The sequence below is a fragment of the Idiotropiscis lumnitzeri genome, chromosome 9, assembly GCF_059441095.1.
Source record: "Idiotropiscis lumnitzeri isolate Australia: NSW breed Sydney's pygmy pipehorse chromosome 9, RoL_Ilum_1.0, whole genome shotgun sequence".
Classification (NCBI taxonomy): Eukaryota; Metazoa; Chordata; class Actinopteri; order Syngnathiformes; family Syngnathidae; genus Idiotropiscis; species Idiotropiscis lumnitzeri.
This window is the reverse complement of record NC_142399.1, coordinates 13,394,638-13,410,878: the sequence shown is the minus strand read 5'-3', so window position 1 is coordinate 13,410,878 and position 16,241 is coordinate 13,394,638. Positions and strand designations below refer to the sequence as shown.

At 39.4% G+C, this 16,241-nt stretch overlaps 2 protein-coding genes across 2 annotated transcripts in view; both read right to left on the bottom strand.

The window, feature by feature from the left end:
* Positions 1–1,091: 1,091 nt before the first annotated feature.
* npas4l (neuronal PAS domain protein 4 like) lies at positions 1,092–7,780 on the bottom strand. Its single transcript, XM_088305307.1, is given in 9 exon segments — positions 1,092–1,791; positions 1,865–1,911; positions 1,913–3,016; positions 4,454–4,595; positions 5,024–5,133; positions 5,209–5,467; positions 7,200–7,305; positions 7,390–7,559; positions 7,603–7,780. Coding segments are annotated over 9 exon segments (2,145 nt in total). The 3' UTR covers positions 1,092–1,762.
* A 3,961-nt stretch (positions 7,781–11,741) lies between these two features.
* The window catches only part of klhdc3 (kelch domain containing 3), a 28,061-nt gene continuing 23,561 nt past the window's right edge, over positions 11,742–16,241 (bottom strand). The window contains exons 10-11 of the mRNA XM_088305422.1: positions 15,867–15,945; positions 11,742–14,323 (exon numbers count right to left, since the gene is read on the bottom strand). Of these exons, the coding sequence (XP_088161548.1) occupies positions 14,257–14,323; positions 15,867–15,945 (146 nt within the window). The 3' untranslated portion in view covers positions 11,742–14,256. The remainder of the gene's footprint in view (positions 14,324–15,866; positions 15,946–16,241) is intronic.

Sequence of the window (16,241 nt, the reverse complement as noted above, 5' to 3'; positions counted from 1 at the left end):
ACAGAAAGAACATGAAAAATTCCTATGGTAAACAAACATGAATCAGGCCCCACATTAAACCGGCGAAAAATATGACATAACTGACAATTGAGCCTTGCACACATTCGCACGAACTGACTACAACTGAAAAAACTGCAAATCCTGGTTTTCTACTGCGGAGGTTATGTATTGATGGGCCACGTACTATCGATCAGTTTATTTATCCACAAACAAGATGGTGCAATATACATATATATATATATATATTATATCCTATTCAGTATTATTTTCCATTGCACTAACTATTCTCTTATTTATCTAATTTATATATTTATCTGAAATATTGTTGTATTGCACTGGAGAGGGGAGCTCTCTAATCTCGTTGCACACTTGAGTACAATGACAATAAAGGGATTTCTGATTCTGATCTACTTTTCGCCCATCAGGTGTATGCCTCTGAGTTTCAGAAACCAGAGGTGATGCAACAAAGTACGAGTATGTATTGAAATGTTTTTTTTTGTGTGTGATTCCATAAAATATAGTTGACGTCTATGTGGTTTCCTAAATCACAATACTGATCCGTTTTTGTTGGATGTAAATAAAGCACGTCACCCTCCATGCTGACAAATGAGCCTCATTTTGTGTTTACTTCTCATTATACCATTTGTTCACATTTTATTGATCTTGGAGACAGTCAGAGATGGTACAAGTGTTGCATAGTACCACTCTGCACCATGACGAATGTTCAGTATTCTTGTCCTGATTCGAAATTGGTGCAGTTAACCAGTGAAATGGGACTTTGTCCCTGCAACTAGCTGTATTGTTGCATTAAAACACCCAATAGTATTTCATCATTTTTCGATGTTGGCAAAATAGGTTCTCTATTCAAACACTCAAAAAGCACCCAAACAAAACCATGCAGCTTGTAATCATTATGGTCATATCGTCTCTCTCTTAGTCAAAAGCAGAATTTATTAAGAGTTTGACTTGAACCACCCATAATACCATATAAAATAAATCAAATCAGTTGTAGAACAATGAAATTTGTTTTATTTATGTTTAAAATAAAAGATAAAAAAAGATGAAGCAATACCAAGACAGTGACCATTCATTCATAGTACCATTTAAGACATGAAACAAAATACATTAATCATGCATCCCAATGTAAAGGAAAAATACCTTTTCACAGGTAAGCGGTGTTAAATTCAACAAAATAAATACAATCCATTTTTTTTTTTAAATCCAGAATTGGAATGTAGTGAGACGTACCGCTGAGGAGACAATCATTATTTTCAATCAATGAAAGATTTTATCTCTCAGTTTCACACAAACATAATGACAATAGATGTTCTCTGCTTAAAAGGTTCAATGAAAAAAAAATATCCATTGAAATGAACGCTTTGTTTCCTTTCTAACACTCTTGTGGCAATGACATTGATAAAGTGCTCAACAGTGAAGTGTGGCCACTTGAGAGAAAACATTTCCTTTCTAATGTCTTTTTTTTTGTTTTAATATTGTAGTCAGACATTTTTAAGTACCCTTTTCGTGAAAAATAAAGACATCCGCTGGAACTAAATAGAAAGAAGACAGCATTTTGCAGAAATTAAGACAAATCTCAACTCTGGAGATACTTGACATTCACAGATACACAATGGGGAAAAATACGTTTGAGTACAATATGTCCTTTAAATATCTTTGCCGTGCTCTTCTTTGAATCCGCCAAAGGACAATTTTCCTGACAATATGTCATACAAAGGGCAGCGTCGTAAGTCACAGACTTATTTCAGTTCAGGTTTTCCTCAGCAAGACCGTCTGAAAAAAGACAGAAAACAACATAAGCCAAGACGAACAATGAGTCCTCATGAGTGCCCTTGATAAAAATTACCTTGCTGCAGGCGACTCTGCAATGAGTGGTTGAGTTGATGCAACTCAGTTTTGTTCATGGCATCCCAACTGCAAAGTGAAGGGATCTAAGGCGACGTTTGGAGGCAGTGAGTTCTCTGAGGTCGTCGGGCTAAGACCGAGGGGATCAAAGTGTTGGGGGGTGCACGCAGTTTCCTGACGGTAGCTGAACTCGGGAATATCAGCACCTCTCTTTGTGAATAAATCCAGATCATCGAGGAGGCTCTCTAACATGCCATCATTCATCAGTTTAGGATGTAGGGCAGAGGGGATAGCAGCCTGGCTCGACCACCGATATGAGGAGGAGGAGGGGGAGGAAGAGGGCAGGCAGTCGGTGGTGGCCACACTTTGGATCAGATCGAGGGGACCAAACATGTCAAAAGTTGAAACCAACGAGGAGATCTGTTGAGCCAGAATGCTGATTTCCGCCTGTTCCAACTGGCTGTACTGCTCAGATGTTATGGATATGGGGGATTGGCCGGGGGTGGGAAGACTGGAAGGTAACATGTACCTTGGAACACGATGTACTTGTTGGAGGCTGCCCTCTTGTGGCGACTCCAATAGGCTGAAGTCATCTTGATGCAGGGCACAATCACCGGAGCTCTCACTCATGTCAGACATTGCCAAGCCGTCTGGAACTAATCTGGCATCGGATGCACAAGCTGGGAAATCATAGGCTGGAGATGAGGGGGAGGCCGGTGAGAGAGGATTGAAAGTGGTGAAGACTCCCTGATCAAAGGTGTGCTGCGAGGGGAGGGAGTGCTGAGGTGAAAGTTGGCAGGCGAGAGAAGCCTCCGGGTAGGAGTAGTAGGAAGGAGAAGCCTCCGGGGAGGACAGCATCTGATCGGCGTAGGCGTGCACGTCCATGTGGAGGACGAGGTTCAACTCCTCCCGCTGCACAGTAGAGCTAGAGGATGCAGGGCTGTAGGGAGGCGTGAAGAACGCAGGGCTGCCCCCTAAAGGAAGGGGTGAGCCGTCATCAGACTCCACCCGGGCTTGAGGACACGCCTCCTGGCTTTGGCTGTTGGGGGTCCCCCGCCTCTTACAGCCTCTGGGGGGACCACTGTCTGTCGGCGATGATGGCCTTAAAACATCATCGCCAATTCGCCTCTGCAGAAACTTGGCCTCTGTTTCACTAGCGGATGAAAAGATCATTTGGAATTGTTAGAAAAAACAACTGACCAAAGAAAATGAAAAGGCATTGCAACACTATTATCAAGACAAACAAACTTAGCTTATTTTTTTTGGACAAACTGTATAAAATCCTCACAAGGACAAAAGCCTCACACCTCCAGGCCACAGCATTCATGCAATTTGTCTCTTCGACTCACATGAATATTTATCCTCATCGAATTAAAAAATTAGGAGCTACCACATAAAATGATCTTCCTTCTTATGTTTGGCCCCACAAATAATTATCGAGCTTGAGAAAATGGTGCTGGCTTCCCACCAACCCCTCTCCCTTCCTCCATTATGGTACATCTGCAGATGGGAATGATTGCGCCCTGACAGCTTGAGAAGCCTGCCCCCTGCAGGAGGGCTGTAATGTTCGCTCCCGACTCTCCTCACCCTACACCACACCTGCTAGTCGGTGCGTCACGTATTTTCTTTTTTTGTTTTGTTGTAGTTTTTTCAATATCCATACTGTGCTCCCCTCACAGGAACGGGGGCGGAGTGGCTCATTGGTTGTGTGATCTTTCCCAACCGAGAGGTTGCAGGATCGAACCATGGCCATTGTGACCATGTCGAAGTATCCTTGAGCAAGAAACGGAACCGCCAGCTGATCCTGATGGTCTGCCATCAGCAGGTAGATGTGACAGCAGTGTGAAGTGCTTTGAGAGCCTTAATAGGCGCTATACAAGTGAAAGCCCATTTTACCACAGCGACCAAACTTCTGCTTATAGCTTTGAACCAACTCACGATAAAAGGCACCGTCTCTATCGAAGAAACACCGACTTGGCTCAACAGACCTTCACCAAAAGCCAGACAAGCGATATTCCCTTCAAGAAAACGGAAGAGAAAAATAGCAATAACTGACATCTGTCAAGCTGTCACTGGAAGTAGAGCACAAGATGAGTTCTGAAAAGGTGAAATAGATGCTTGCCAAAAAAAATAAAAGTTTGCTGTAGCTTGTGCACAGCGGCAGATTTTCGACAATTTTATTCTCATAAAGATTCATATGTTAGTATTTTGATTTTAGTCTTTTAGTCTGCAGAACCGCAGCAATTTCTGAACAACAAGCTTTCAATATCTCCAGTCATGGCATATCTCAATATCATGGCCTTTATTTCATAACTTTACATTTCACCTCAAGGTATGAGTTCAATTGTAGCATTTCACTCTTTGTATTTGAGATTGTCATGTATTTTCTGTTTGTGTTGCAGAGGCATTCCCACGCCATTTATTAGTAGAAACTTGAAAGCTCATTTGCAAAGGAGTTTGAACACCCTAAGTCAAAAGAGCTCATCTTTGGAGACGCAAATATCACTGGTCTTTCATGTGTCAAAATCTGATTTATTATTATTTTAAACAATATGTGGTCTTTTAATAACATTGTAAAGGTTTGCCAAACCTGATGATGAAGTTAGAGCAGCAGATATATGCAGTCTGGCACTGAGACTCTTTGGTAGCACAAATGTAGCTCCAGGCCCATGACAGATCTTTGCACTGAAGTCTCATCACCATCTGGACCTGCAGGCTCTCGTCTGCTTGTACTGAAGAAACAAGAAGCGCATAAACTTATTATCATGCACAGTCACAAACACAACTCTGCTCAAAAAGTTGAGGTGCTTGAAAGAAGGAAGCTAGAGCTAAGTAGTTCAACATCATTCAATCACTTGCATCTTAAACAAATTGAGACTGAATTTAATCTTGGCTTGCTTGAAAAGTAAATTAAAAAAAACACTTGAAAAGTAGATTGCTCTATTCTGAATAAACACATATGCTATAGCAAGGTTTCTAAATTGTGGCATGCATGCTGGATCCAAGAAGGGCATACACATATTGAATTTTAAAAACAAATTTGTTTGTTCATTGTTGTTGATGTAGTTACAGTATGTGCATAACTTTTTGGCAAAATTGTTGGATTTAATTGACAGTTTTTAAATAGATCATGCCGCACGCCTTGGGTCGTGTAACTTACATAAACGTCTGTGATGATTCACACTTAAAGGTAAATCTTCAGGGTGGATTAGGCTGTACCATGATCGCCCGACCATTTCTTCTGCCGAGTAGCCCATAAAATATAAAACACTAAAAGAAATAAGCACAATATTGTTGAGTAAAAATAATCGTATTCATTGATTGTAAGACGTAGCCTGCTCGTACCTGTCTGTGAGCCGAGTGAAGCTCATGTCAAGTGCATGCACGCTGTCGAAACTGGGGCACAAGTGTGACTCCATAACCCTAAGGCGGTCCACTGTGGGCGTGCACAGGGCAATAAAGACGGTCTCGCCAGAAGTACTGATGGAGGAGGATGGACAAGGCTCCGGAATGAGCTGGAAGTTGCCTCGAACCAACATTGAGCAGCTGCTATGCTGCTGCTTGAAGCTCTTGGAGGTCTGCATGCTACATACAAAACTCCTCTCTACAGGAAAAAAAACAAAACAAAGTAGACTTTTTTTTATATGACTAATATCACAATTAGGATTCTATGTCCATAAAACTTTTTTTTAAACATTTACATTAGTTTTACGACTTTCTTCGTCACTAATTGCGGCTATTTTATATTGAGGGGGAAAAAAACATATCGTTGCTATAAAATGAAAAATTGTACAAAGTCCAGTTGATATATAAAAACTCCTGTTAAAATATGAGGATTTTGTAATATAAAAAAAATGAGATGCAAAAAAATATATTAATTTTTCCACAATATAGGTCGCTTATACACATCAATTGAGAAAGCGCTGTGCTTGCGCCAAACATATCTTTGGCAATTGTGGCCCAAAAAAATTCAACTTCAGAATGAAGGATTGTATTATTCCAACAAGAACATCCATACATTGAAGCATGGGGGAGGCAGCGTAGTGCTTTGGGGTTATTATTCAGCGGGGATGGGGCCTTAGTCAAGGTGGAGGAAATAATAAATAGTTCCAAATAATAGTCAGTACTAACATAAAACCTTCTGGTTTCTGCTTGAAACCTAAATTGCCAGGAAAATCCCACTAGAACAGCTGAAATTGATTTGGGGTTAATCAGATGATGATGGAAAAGTTTTGCTGACTCCCATTTAACATTACATTTAGTTTGAATGTGATCAACATAGAACCATCTGGGGTGTGCACACTTGTGCAAGCTCATCTCAATTGTTTATTTTCACCTTGAAAATGTATTTTTTTTTTAATTATATTGAGTTCTGCAGGTTATAGATTACATTAATGGTGGAAAAGATTTTGAAAGAATTTATCTTGGACACATTTTTATATCACAAAAAGCTGCCATGTGTGTAGATGTTTGGATATCTACTATATCTCAAAATTTGGAGAATATAAAACAATACAATACAACTTTATTAATATAGCGCATTTCACAACAGCTGCAGGTGTAATAAAGCACTTTACATATAAAATAGCAATAATACAACAACAAAGACAGTGAAAGCTGTAAATTACCACAATCTTGATTAATTTTCAAAAAGGTAAATTTAAATGTGATTACTTTTTTTCAACAAACCCAAGCAATTCTTCCAAAAAAAAAAAAAAACGCTTTGACCAACAAGACTATAAAAATGGAGGGAAATTAGGAAAAAAATCCAGAAAAATAAATACATTTAAAAAAGTATATTTAAAAAATATATATAAATCATCCATAAATATAATGGCAAACATGGCTTATCGCACTTAGGGTCTGATACTGTCCTATACTACAATGTGAATTGTATAATTATATGCAGGACAAACATAGTACCTGAATAATATAAATATTTTGAGTGAGTGATTTAAAAAAAAAAAAAAAAAAGTGATTTGATTTAAAATGAAATTAGTTCCTGCAGTTAATATTAGTTTGTTGTTCTGCAGTTTTGTGACAGGCCTTTGTGCAGGGAAATAAAATGATTATATTTGGTTATTTTGTTATTTGCTTCACCAGTGTAGGTTATATTTTGTCTTTAAATTATTTGGATCTGGATTTCTTAGTCCTCACAGCTTTCTTTAATTGAGAGAAAATAATTTTGGGCCCATACTGAGATCCCAAGCATTGTTATAAACACACACGATGTGAATATTGGAAATCGGAAGGTCTGTATTAGGTATATACAGAAATCTCTGAGGTGGATAATGTGTTAATTTATCTCAATACTACAATAAATTTTTAAATATTACCTGATGATGACCTCTTTTCATTGTGTCCCTTCAGGATGGGCTCAATAATGTCAATGTCCTCACGTTCCACCATGTCGTATATGGTATCTCCTTGAAGCACGTCTACCTGAGAATGGAATGGAAGCTTTTACCTATTTATGAATAGAAGGCACAGTTTTTAAAGTGACACCATATTAAAGCTCAGACATACCATGGAAAGACCAAGATATTCCGATACATTTTCCGACACGTAGACTAGCCTCCCTTGAACAGTAGTGACGAGGATGAAACCTTGCAAAGCTTGGAGAAAGGCCTCATAGGCAAAAGAACAGGGGACGGCCGCTCTGGTGGGAAGCCCTAAAGGAAGAAACGTGCGAGTTCGTCATCAACGCATCGTAGAAGAAGCAAGCGATTCACCACTCACCTTGGAAGAGAACCGACTTCCTGATGTAGGTGCACACGGCAGCCATTGAGTGCAGGTAGGAGAGGCGCTCCTGGTCCGCCAGGGGGATGGGGAGCAGAGCTCGCATATTCCTGATCTCATTATTGATGTGATCCCGTCGTGCTTTGGATGCGCCTTTGGTGGATCTGTGAGAAACCATGGTGGCCAATTTGAAGGAAACAAAAATGGGCAAACTCACCAGTGCCTCACTCGCATCCCAAAAATCATGTAAGGATTCATCATTGGCTTGCGTCAAAGGAGAAAAGACCACCAATTGCCTAAACTAACCCACTTTTTTTTTTAAAAAACGAGTGAGAGTGCACGGGTCCCTTTTCCCACCATACAAAAGTAGACTTTGAACATGAATGGTTCCTATGGAAACTGCTGTGGTGAGAAGCTGTCTTGTCTGCAGCGGAGGATGAGGGCTCTCAGTGGACTTGGTGCGTGTGTTGTGTGTGATCATTATCTTTCCCGAGTCCTTTTATAGCTGCCGGGGCCTTCAGTGTGGGGGCGTCACACTCAAAGTGGAGGCTGGGCTTGTGCTGCATGAAGTGGCCACAATGGGAGAGGGGACCCTACGTCACAAGGGTGCTGACAAAAGGAGAATCATGTTGTTCAAATCCAGCCGCGAACTTTAAAGAGACGGATAATTACAGAATTATGACAATATGCTCAAGGATACACTGTAATTATGAGGACATGGAACAGGATATAAGATATTTATGTCCAGTATTTTCAATGTACATTATGCCTTAAATGGATTAGTATTCATTTGGCAGGCTGCCGAAGATTTCTGAAATTATGAACCAATGTTGTTGATAATGTACACTCTCACGCCTCATATTGTCTGTCTGTATTTAGGACCGGCAACAGGAAAGGCTTAATCCCCTTTGAGGTTCCACTTAGTCCTTGGCACTTCCAACAGCATCTATATAATTTTTTAAGAATACAAATTTACTCTACCAATTTAATGCAACTGTCGAATACATAGAACTGTTTTCTAATATTTCTATTACATCATTTGACTACAAGAGTGTTGCAAAATATTAATACTTCGATTATTGCTCTTCTTTTGTCAAGCACAATTAAATCCGCCAATATTAATAGATTCCGCAGATGAAGACAACAAATGTGCAGATGTGTCGTTTTCAGAACATAATCATCGCCAAAATCAACTAAATAGATGTATTTAACGTTTGTGTAAGGATACAAATCAGTTATAGAACTGCCATTTGATTTGGTAACAAGTCCAAAGATGATTATTGTTCTGCCGCTAAATTTGCAACAAAAGATTTCTCAAGGCACGTTCCATAGGAAGCAGGTATAGGACCACGCTTCCCACACATTGAAGGACGCCAGCTGAAGCCAGCATCAGCAAGTACTTTGGAAACAATGAAAAACTCCCCTTGACAGGAAGAACTGAAACAGAGAAACAGAGGGCGGCGAAACCCTTCATCCAAGATTTAATGTCACTATAAGTCATTTGATAAGACCAGCAAAAGTCACCTCCTGCCTGCCAAATAGTGAGCCCGCATTTAGCTCTGTGTTAAAATGTTTGTACCTGCACTAATCATACCTAAAGTATAATTAATGATGTGTGGCAAGAACTATTAAAACACTGACTGATAAATTATTGACACGCACGTACGCTTCACAAATGTGTATTAAGAATTTCCAGTATTATTACAAATTTTGTAAAGTGAGAACATTTTTTTGTCTGAGCGTGACTCCTTTGAAGTTGTTTTCAACCCACTATAATAAATCATTGTGAAATATTGTAGAACTTTTTAGAGTTGACGGAAGTAAAAGCTTTCCAAAGGGTTTAGAACACTACAGCATTATTATTCAAGAGTCTGCAGTACGTAGCATGTGGTCGCATCATTGATTTGTGAGGAGTGGTGCGAGACAATCAGCTGTCAGTTTCTCTTCAGAGGGTGAATTAGTCACTCAATTAATCCCCTGATGCTGGCTAAAGGTTTTGAAAATGGAACACACTGAGACTCGTCATTTTAAAATGAGATCCGTCAGCAGATGGAGAGGTTATGGGCATCGCACTCCATAACTAGAGAACTAAGGCACTTCGCATGCAGGAAGCATGTTGTCGTCTCCATTTCAATGTGCTCTCTATCAACCGCTGCCATGTCATTCTATGTGACCCTTCCTTGAAATGTGATGTTTTTTTTTTCAGGCACCAGCTTCTATCCTCTTGGGGCTCTTTAAATGCCTCTTTTCTCAAATCCCCCAATTTAGTGGCCGTGAGCCGAAAACTAGAACTTGAGTGATGGAATCGGAGCGGGACGCGGTGAGACAAGACAAAACAAACCGCTCTGAACAAATCCTCAGTCTGATTCTCAAGGACCGGTGGGATCGTCTGAGTCCTGAAGGGAAATTAGAGAGTAATTTGGTTGAGGCTTTCCCCGCATTAACGCCTGCGTCGTGGAGCGAGGAGGGCTCCGGGCCAGACAAGGGACCTGGCATTGCCCCACTTCCTGTGTTCTGTGGGGCCAGGCGGGACAGGGTGTCTCTACTACCTCACTTTGAGCTCACCCGCCGTCTGTGGCCTGCACTTAACTGTGGAGATAACAGTGACTTTATAGCTGAGGGCTGGTGACAGACAGGAACACACTGCCCGGACACTACTCCTGGTGGCAGCGGCAACGACTGCAGCTGGGCTTCACACACTAATGATGGGGACGCCCCAACGCGGCCACACGCGTCCGATTGGCGTGTGAGATGGGGGTGTCCGACATTGAGGGCTATCAGACAGAGCGACTGGGGAAGATACAACGCTCCTGAGTTGAACAGGAAACATTAAATTGAAAGGCGAGGGGTTCAACGTCTTGATGTGATACAAATGGAGCTGAAACAGGAATATCCAGTCATGAATTAAAGCTGCCCCAAGACGAGAGGTTCATTAGCCAAATTTAGTGATGTATATTTTCAAAAATGTTCAACTCAGATGAGTTCCATGAGTGTAACCTTGACAGTGACATGTCTGCTGAGAAGGCAAATAAATAACTACTAAATAATATTCAAGTGTAAAACTTGAAATTCTCACAAGATTTTCCAGTTTGACAGTGAATACAGGAAGTGAAAAGACTTGTTATCTGCAGGCTTAAAGGGTATGGGACACGATTTTTAACATGTTCAATTAAACAATAAAATATTCATTTCGCAATGAACGTTTTCTCAAAGTGATAACACGTTATCATGGATTTAGCATTATGCTCAGAAAAAAAAGGAGCGACCACTGCTTACCGACAGCTTGTCATTGCCAACGTCGGAGTCTGAAGACGACCGATCGGGCCATTGATGTCACACACGCACTGGGACAAACGGCGAGTGGGCGGAGCCAGTTCACAGAAATATGAATTTCTTTTTTGAGGCCTGTTCATTTAATTTTTGCCCAATTAATCATTTGAATGTTATTATTTGTACTTTCACTCCTTAAAATTTTTTTTAGGTAACCTGTTTTCAACTCGCCTTTAAGGAAGCCATAGGTAAGCCTTAAAGTCAGCATACACGAAATAAGTCCTTTCTTCTCTCTCTAATCCGTCAAAATAATTGATGGTTCTGCTAACAATTGAGATTTTTCCAAACTATATTAATATCACGATACTTTATATTGCATATTTATCTATCAAGGTGCAGCGAACAAGAACCAGGAATACATGCTTTCCAAGTATGCCGAGGTGCATAATAAACATCGTAATAGATATTTTTGAAATATTTTAAACAAAAACACATTTTCTTCATAGTTCCGGGAAGAAAAAGGAAGTGGGGGTAATCACTTGATTTGAAAGCACAGTACACCATCTTTATTGAACGCATTGGTTGTCTAAATGGGTTTACCCGGCTTCTATTAGGACACAGGTGTTAAAATGCCGTCTGGTCCTCAAGAGCAACTATCCTGCATGTTTTAGATTTGTCCAGTTCTCGAAAAGCCCTTATCCAACCTGTTTTGAATGTCAGACCTCATTCAAACGTACAAACTCATGCACGGAGCTCATATATAGATATTTTTTTTCCGTTCCAAACTATTTCTACTGCTGCATATCACATTTTAAACAATTTGAAATCAGTTCATTACATCACCCCCCCTCACAAAAAGACTAGTGTAGTCAAATTGTCTCAGATTTATTACTGACTTAGTTATAAATCATATTGCACAGGAAGTCCTGACCAACTTTTACAATCTCCCTTAAAACAGTAACCAAAAACAAAAAGAGAGGAAAAGGTGAGCATGTAAGTGGATAATTGAACATTGAATACACTCTATACTTTGTTCAGTTATCTTATAAGATTTGTTAAGAAGAAAAAAAAATGGATACAATACACAACTATGCCATGTTACTGGCCACAATACAGTCGCTGGTACTACAGGCCGACAGCGTTACCCATTTTGGAAAGCAAGGCACACCCCTTCAACATCTTTTTAAATTAAAGGGTGGGTTAAATCACAGCCATTAAAAATATAAGGAAAAAAATTATTTCAACAAACACACTCGTCTTTAGCATCAACAGCGTTGCCTTTCTGGCGGTGTACGCATCATTATCAGAGAAAATGCGCCGCCCAACAGTGTCCTTATCGATGTGTTTTTGTCCCTGAAGAGTTCCATCACCCATAGTCTTTACACACAAAAAAAGGAAAAACACTATCACCATACAAAATATATCAAATTACTGATGGCCATTTGGAGTAACATCTGTTTGACGTGTTTTCAGTGGCTGAGGAGTATTGTGCGTATGTGAATGTGCGTATGTGTGTGTGAAAGAGCATAAGAATGCATCTTGGCTTTGTGATCTTTACTCGAGCATAGATCAGCATCTTGTCTCCTCTCTGACTGTCCTGATATGCTTTAGTGCCGTAATCTGTCGTCTTGAACCAGCAATTTAACGTACACTGATTTGTAAACATTTATGGTGCAGGCCAGTTAAGTCTGCACTGCGAGGACCCAGATTGCTGCTGGGACAATTTTTTTTTTTGCTCTTATTTCTTAGAAAGAATTGCTTGTGTCACAAAGGCATCACAACACTTCTTCCCCTCTATACAAAAGTAAAACAGTGAGAGACTGTAAATATGGACTTGGCTACTGAAAACAGTCTTCAAATTTCTTTTTTTTTCAGTCTAAAATGAATTGGTTTTAAAAAATGACAGTGGGCAATGATTCCTTCCTGAAACATAACATACTTGCAATAACAATAATTCATGAAAAGACCAGTGTATTTGGGTATGTTTGTCCAATGTGCGTTAGCGAACATACTTCCTGGTATGAGGGATATCTAACAGCCAGGAGGTGCCATTGTAATTTTGAGGGCTGGGTGGATCATAGTGAATAAGATAATAATAATAAAAAAATCCCCCACACCAATAGCACCACCTTTTAAATAATATATTCTTTTTAATGGAAATGGGTTTTGTAGTATTTATGGAATAATTCTAAATTTATTTCATATTAGTTACAAAGTCACAAAATGAATGTTGTGAAAAAGGTTAATTATAAAACAAAGTGAGTGACGTACCAAGATGTTTGTCCTGCGTATTTTGAGAACAATTTTTGACTGTTAAACTTTTTTTTTTAATGCAAACAAGAGCAGCTTTCAAGTGATTTGCTAAAACTATAATGGGTATTAGAATATAAACCTACAATTAAATGTGGATGAAGAACATTTGTTCTAGACGGTGACATTTTAAGGTAGCACTTATGCTGTTGTGTCAAGTCGTTCACAGTGGCACAGACGCGTGTACGCTCTCCTGGAGTCAGGAAGCAAGTTATGAGGAAAGTGACTAACACCAAGTGGATTGTCTTAAAGAGCAAGAGCTTGGTGACGCATATTCAACAAGTGTCATGTGTGTGTAGATGACACACTATTCAATTATACTATGATTCATTTCTTACATTTGGCACAACAAAGCACACTCTGGGTTTTTTTTTGTTTGTTTTTTAGTTCAGCTGGTGAGTAACAGCACTGCCACATAATTTCATGTGGTGACATGGGAATCGAAACAGGAAGATGGAGCAAGTGATCACAAGTGCCTAGTAAATAATCATTGAATCACTGTGGTGCAAAAGGCGACAGGAGGGTTTCACAGGTGGTGATGACATGAGAGCAAAAATTAAGCATTTGAAAAATACTTTTTTTTAACCAGTACAAGCACCCAATAATCAGCATCCCTGAACACAAAAACATAAGTTAGTCTACTTGACCCATTGGCAAATGGACATGGTAAGTGTATACATAAATGTACATTCTCATGACCATTTAAGTCTCTATAAAGAGATTGTGTTCAGATTTGTCTCTCAAAGCTTAGTTGTGTTTGAGGACGTTAGATCTTCTTTTTTTTTTTACTAGTTCTTCCTGTGCTTGAAAGTCTATGATTATCATAGGCTGATTGGATTATTTACGACAAAAAAAAAGTTGAAAGAGGCCGAGCGGGTCTCACCCATTTTTCTTTTCCTCTTGTGAAACATCCTGAGCATGAGAAAGTCCACTGAGTCCAAACAAGTCCTTTGCGGGACATTTTGGATAAATTAAATCCAGCACAGATCTGTATTTGACAAATCAGTCTCTCCATGCTTAGCTGGGTCTGGCAGGAAAAAAGAAAAACTAATAGGCTTCATATTAAGCTATAAGTCAGCCATGGGGGGAGACGATCGGCCTGCTGATGTTGCTGTTGGTGGTCATCGCAGACAGTTCCCACCTGGATGGAAGAGCAAGAGAGTTGAATGGTTCTATAATCATGAGTGGTTGAATACATTTTTCAAAAGCTTTATTACTTTTATAAGAAAGTTGTACGTTGTATGTCAAACAGTGTCACGGAAAGGATCGTTTGTGTTCCCTTTGGAAGTTTGTACTGTATTCAACCTATCACAGCATTAAGTCACTTTTCACATTTGACCGTCACATTCCTTTTCACATTTTTATGACATTAAAAGAGCCCACATAATATTCCAAAAATATCTCAAATCACTCATGTATCATCCTTCACTGAAGTAATGGTGTGACATTAGTTTGTTGAGGAGAGGCTCTGATGTAACATGAGAACCAGGAGCAGGGGCTGACAACAGGGTCTCGTACTGACCTGATGACAGGTCAGAGGTTGAGCTCCAGATTGTTATCACTGGCTCTGGTTTCAACACTCCGTCCCTTTCAATAGCATAGTTCGTTTTTTTTTTAATGTAGTGTGTTTGTGTGTGAGTGTGTGAGAGGGGAGATTGGCACAGTGGCAGTAGATGTCAGCAACAGGTAATGGGAGTTAACCAGACTCGTGACCTCACAACTTCTCTTTGCCTCGCACGTGCACACACAAATAAATTTTAATAGGTTATGAATGCAAATCGAAACACTAAAAAGGATCTTTTGCAAGGTTGCAGTGAAGATGCAAGAGAAATGTGAGGCTCATTGTCAAGTTCTACACTATTGTAAAGACCATTTTAGTTTCAATGAGCAAGTCTAATTGTGTAGTGTTGTGAAAAATATGGTTCAAAAGATGTGACGTAAAAATGATGGATGATTATTTTTCAGGATCAAATAATGCACAAACCAGCCACAACATGTTAACCATTTCCAATGCAAGAGCTGTAGTTTTATTTATATAGCCTAGGTCAGTCAATAAAACTGTTGCAAGGCTAACAACGTTGTTACTTAGCTGCAATGCTTTGTATATTGAATTTATGGCTAATTTTACGCAAATGTGGGTTATTGGCGGGCCAGGTCGGTCCCAATCCCTGCAACAAGTTGTAATAAACATGTTTAAATAGAATTGATAGATTGCGCCATGTTTTGATTGTATCGGTGGTCGATTATCGTTTTAAGGCTCCAAAATCTTGATCTTTACTTTTGTTTCCTTAACATGAATGCAACTCCACCATTGTCTTTCTCAGCTTTTTTGTCAACTTGTAATTAATACCTCTCAATTAGATGCAAGGGGAACAATAACAGTTTTAATTCATGAATCACACAACAAAAAAGTATTCTTACAATATTTTTTTGTTACGTGTATAAATTATTTACTCCCATCACTTTTTCTGGAACTCAGTAGCATTTTAGACAAACTGAACGCAGCTTACAGACAAAAGTAACAGAACAATCTGGGAAAATATTGGATAATTAATGAGATATCATTATTTTTGGATGTCCCAATGACTAAATAGTCCCAAAAGCACAGAACAACAACACATACAACTATATCTCAATTTAATGAAAAAATTAGCACACGTTTTAGAACAGGAGGTTTGTCAGACCTGATATCATGTGGGAGGCCCGACTGCTCCAGGCGATACTGAATTACAGCTATTTTGCATAATGTCTTCAAATTAGGACCTGAAATAAAGAAAGGCAATGAGTCATAGGATAGTGACATCAGTGAATCGCAATTAAGAACAGAGCCACGTCACACAATTAACTCTTTCATTGCCATTGACAGATATAGAATGGTACGGGATGGCAGTGAATGAGTTAAGAGCAGATAAGATTTATGTTATGAAAAGCACCATGTTTTTAACATTAACAATAAAACGCCCACGTCATTCATTCAGGAAAAATTGCATAGCAACTGATTTTTTTGTGAAATGACACAGCCGAACTAAATTTGTCTATATGCACTATCACTAAAGCAT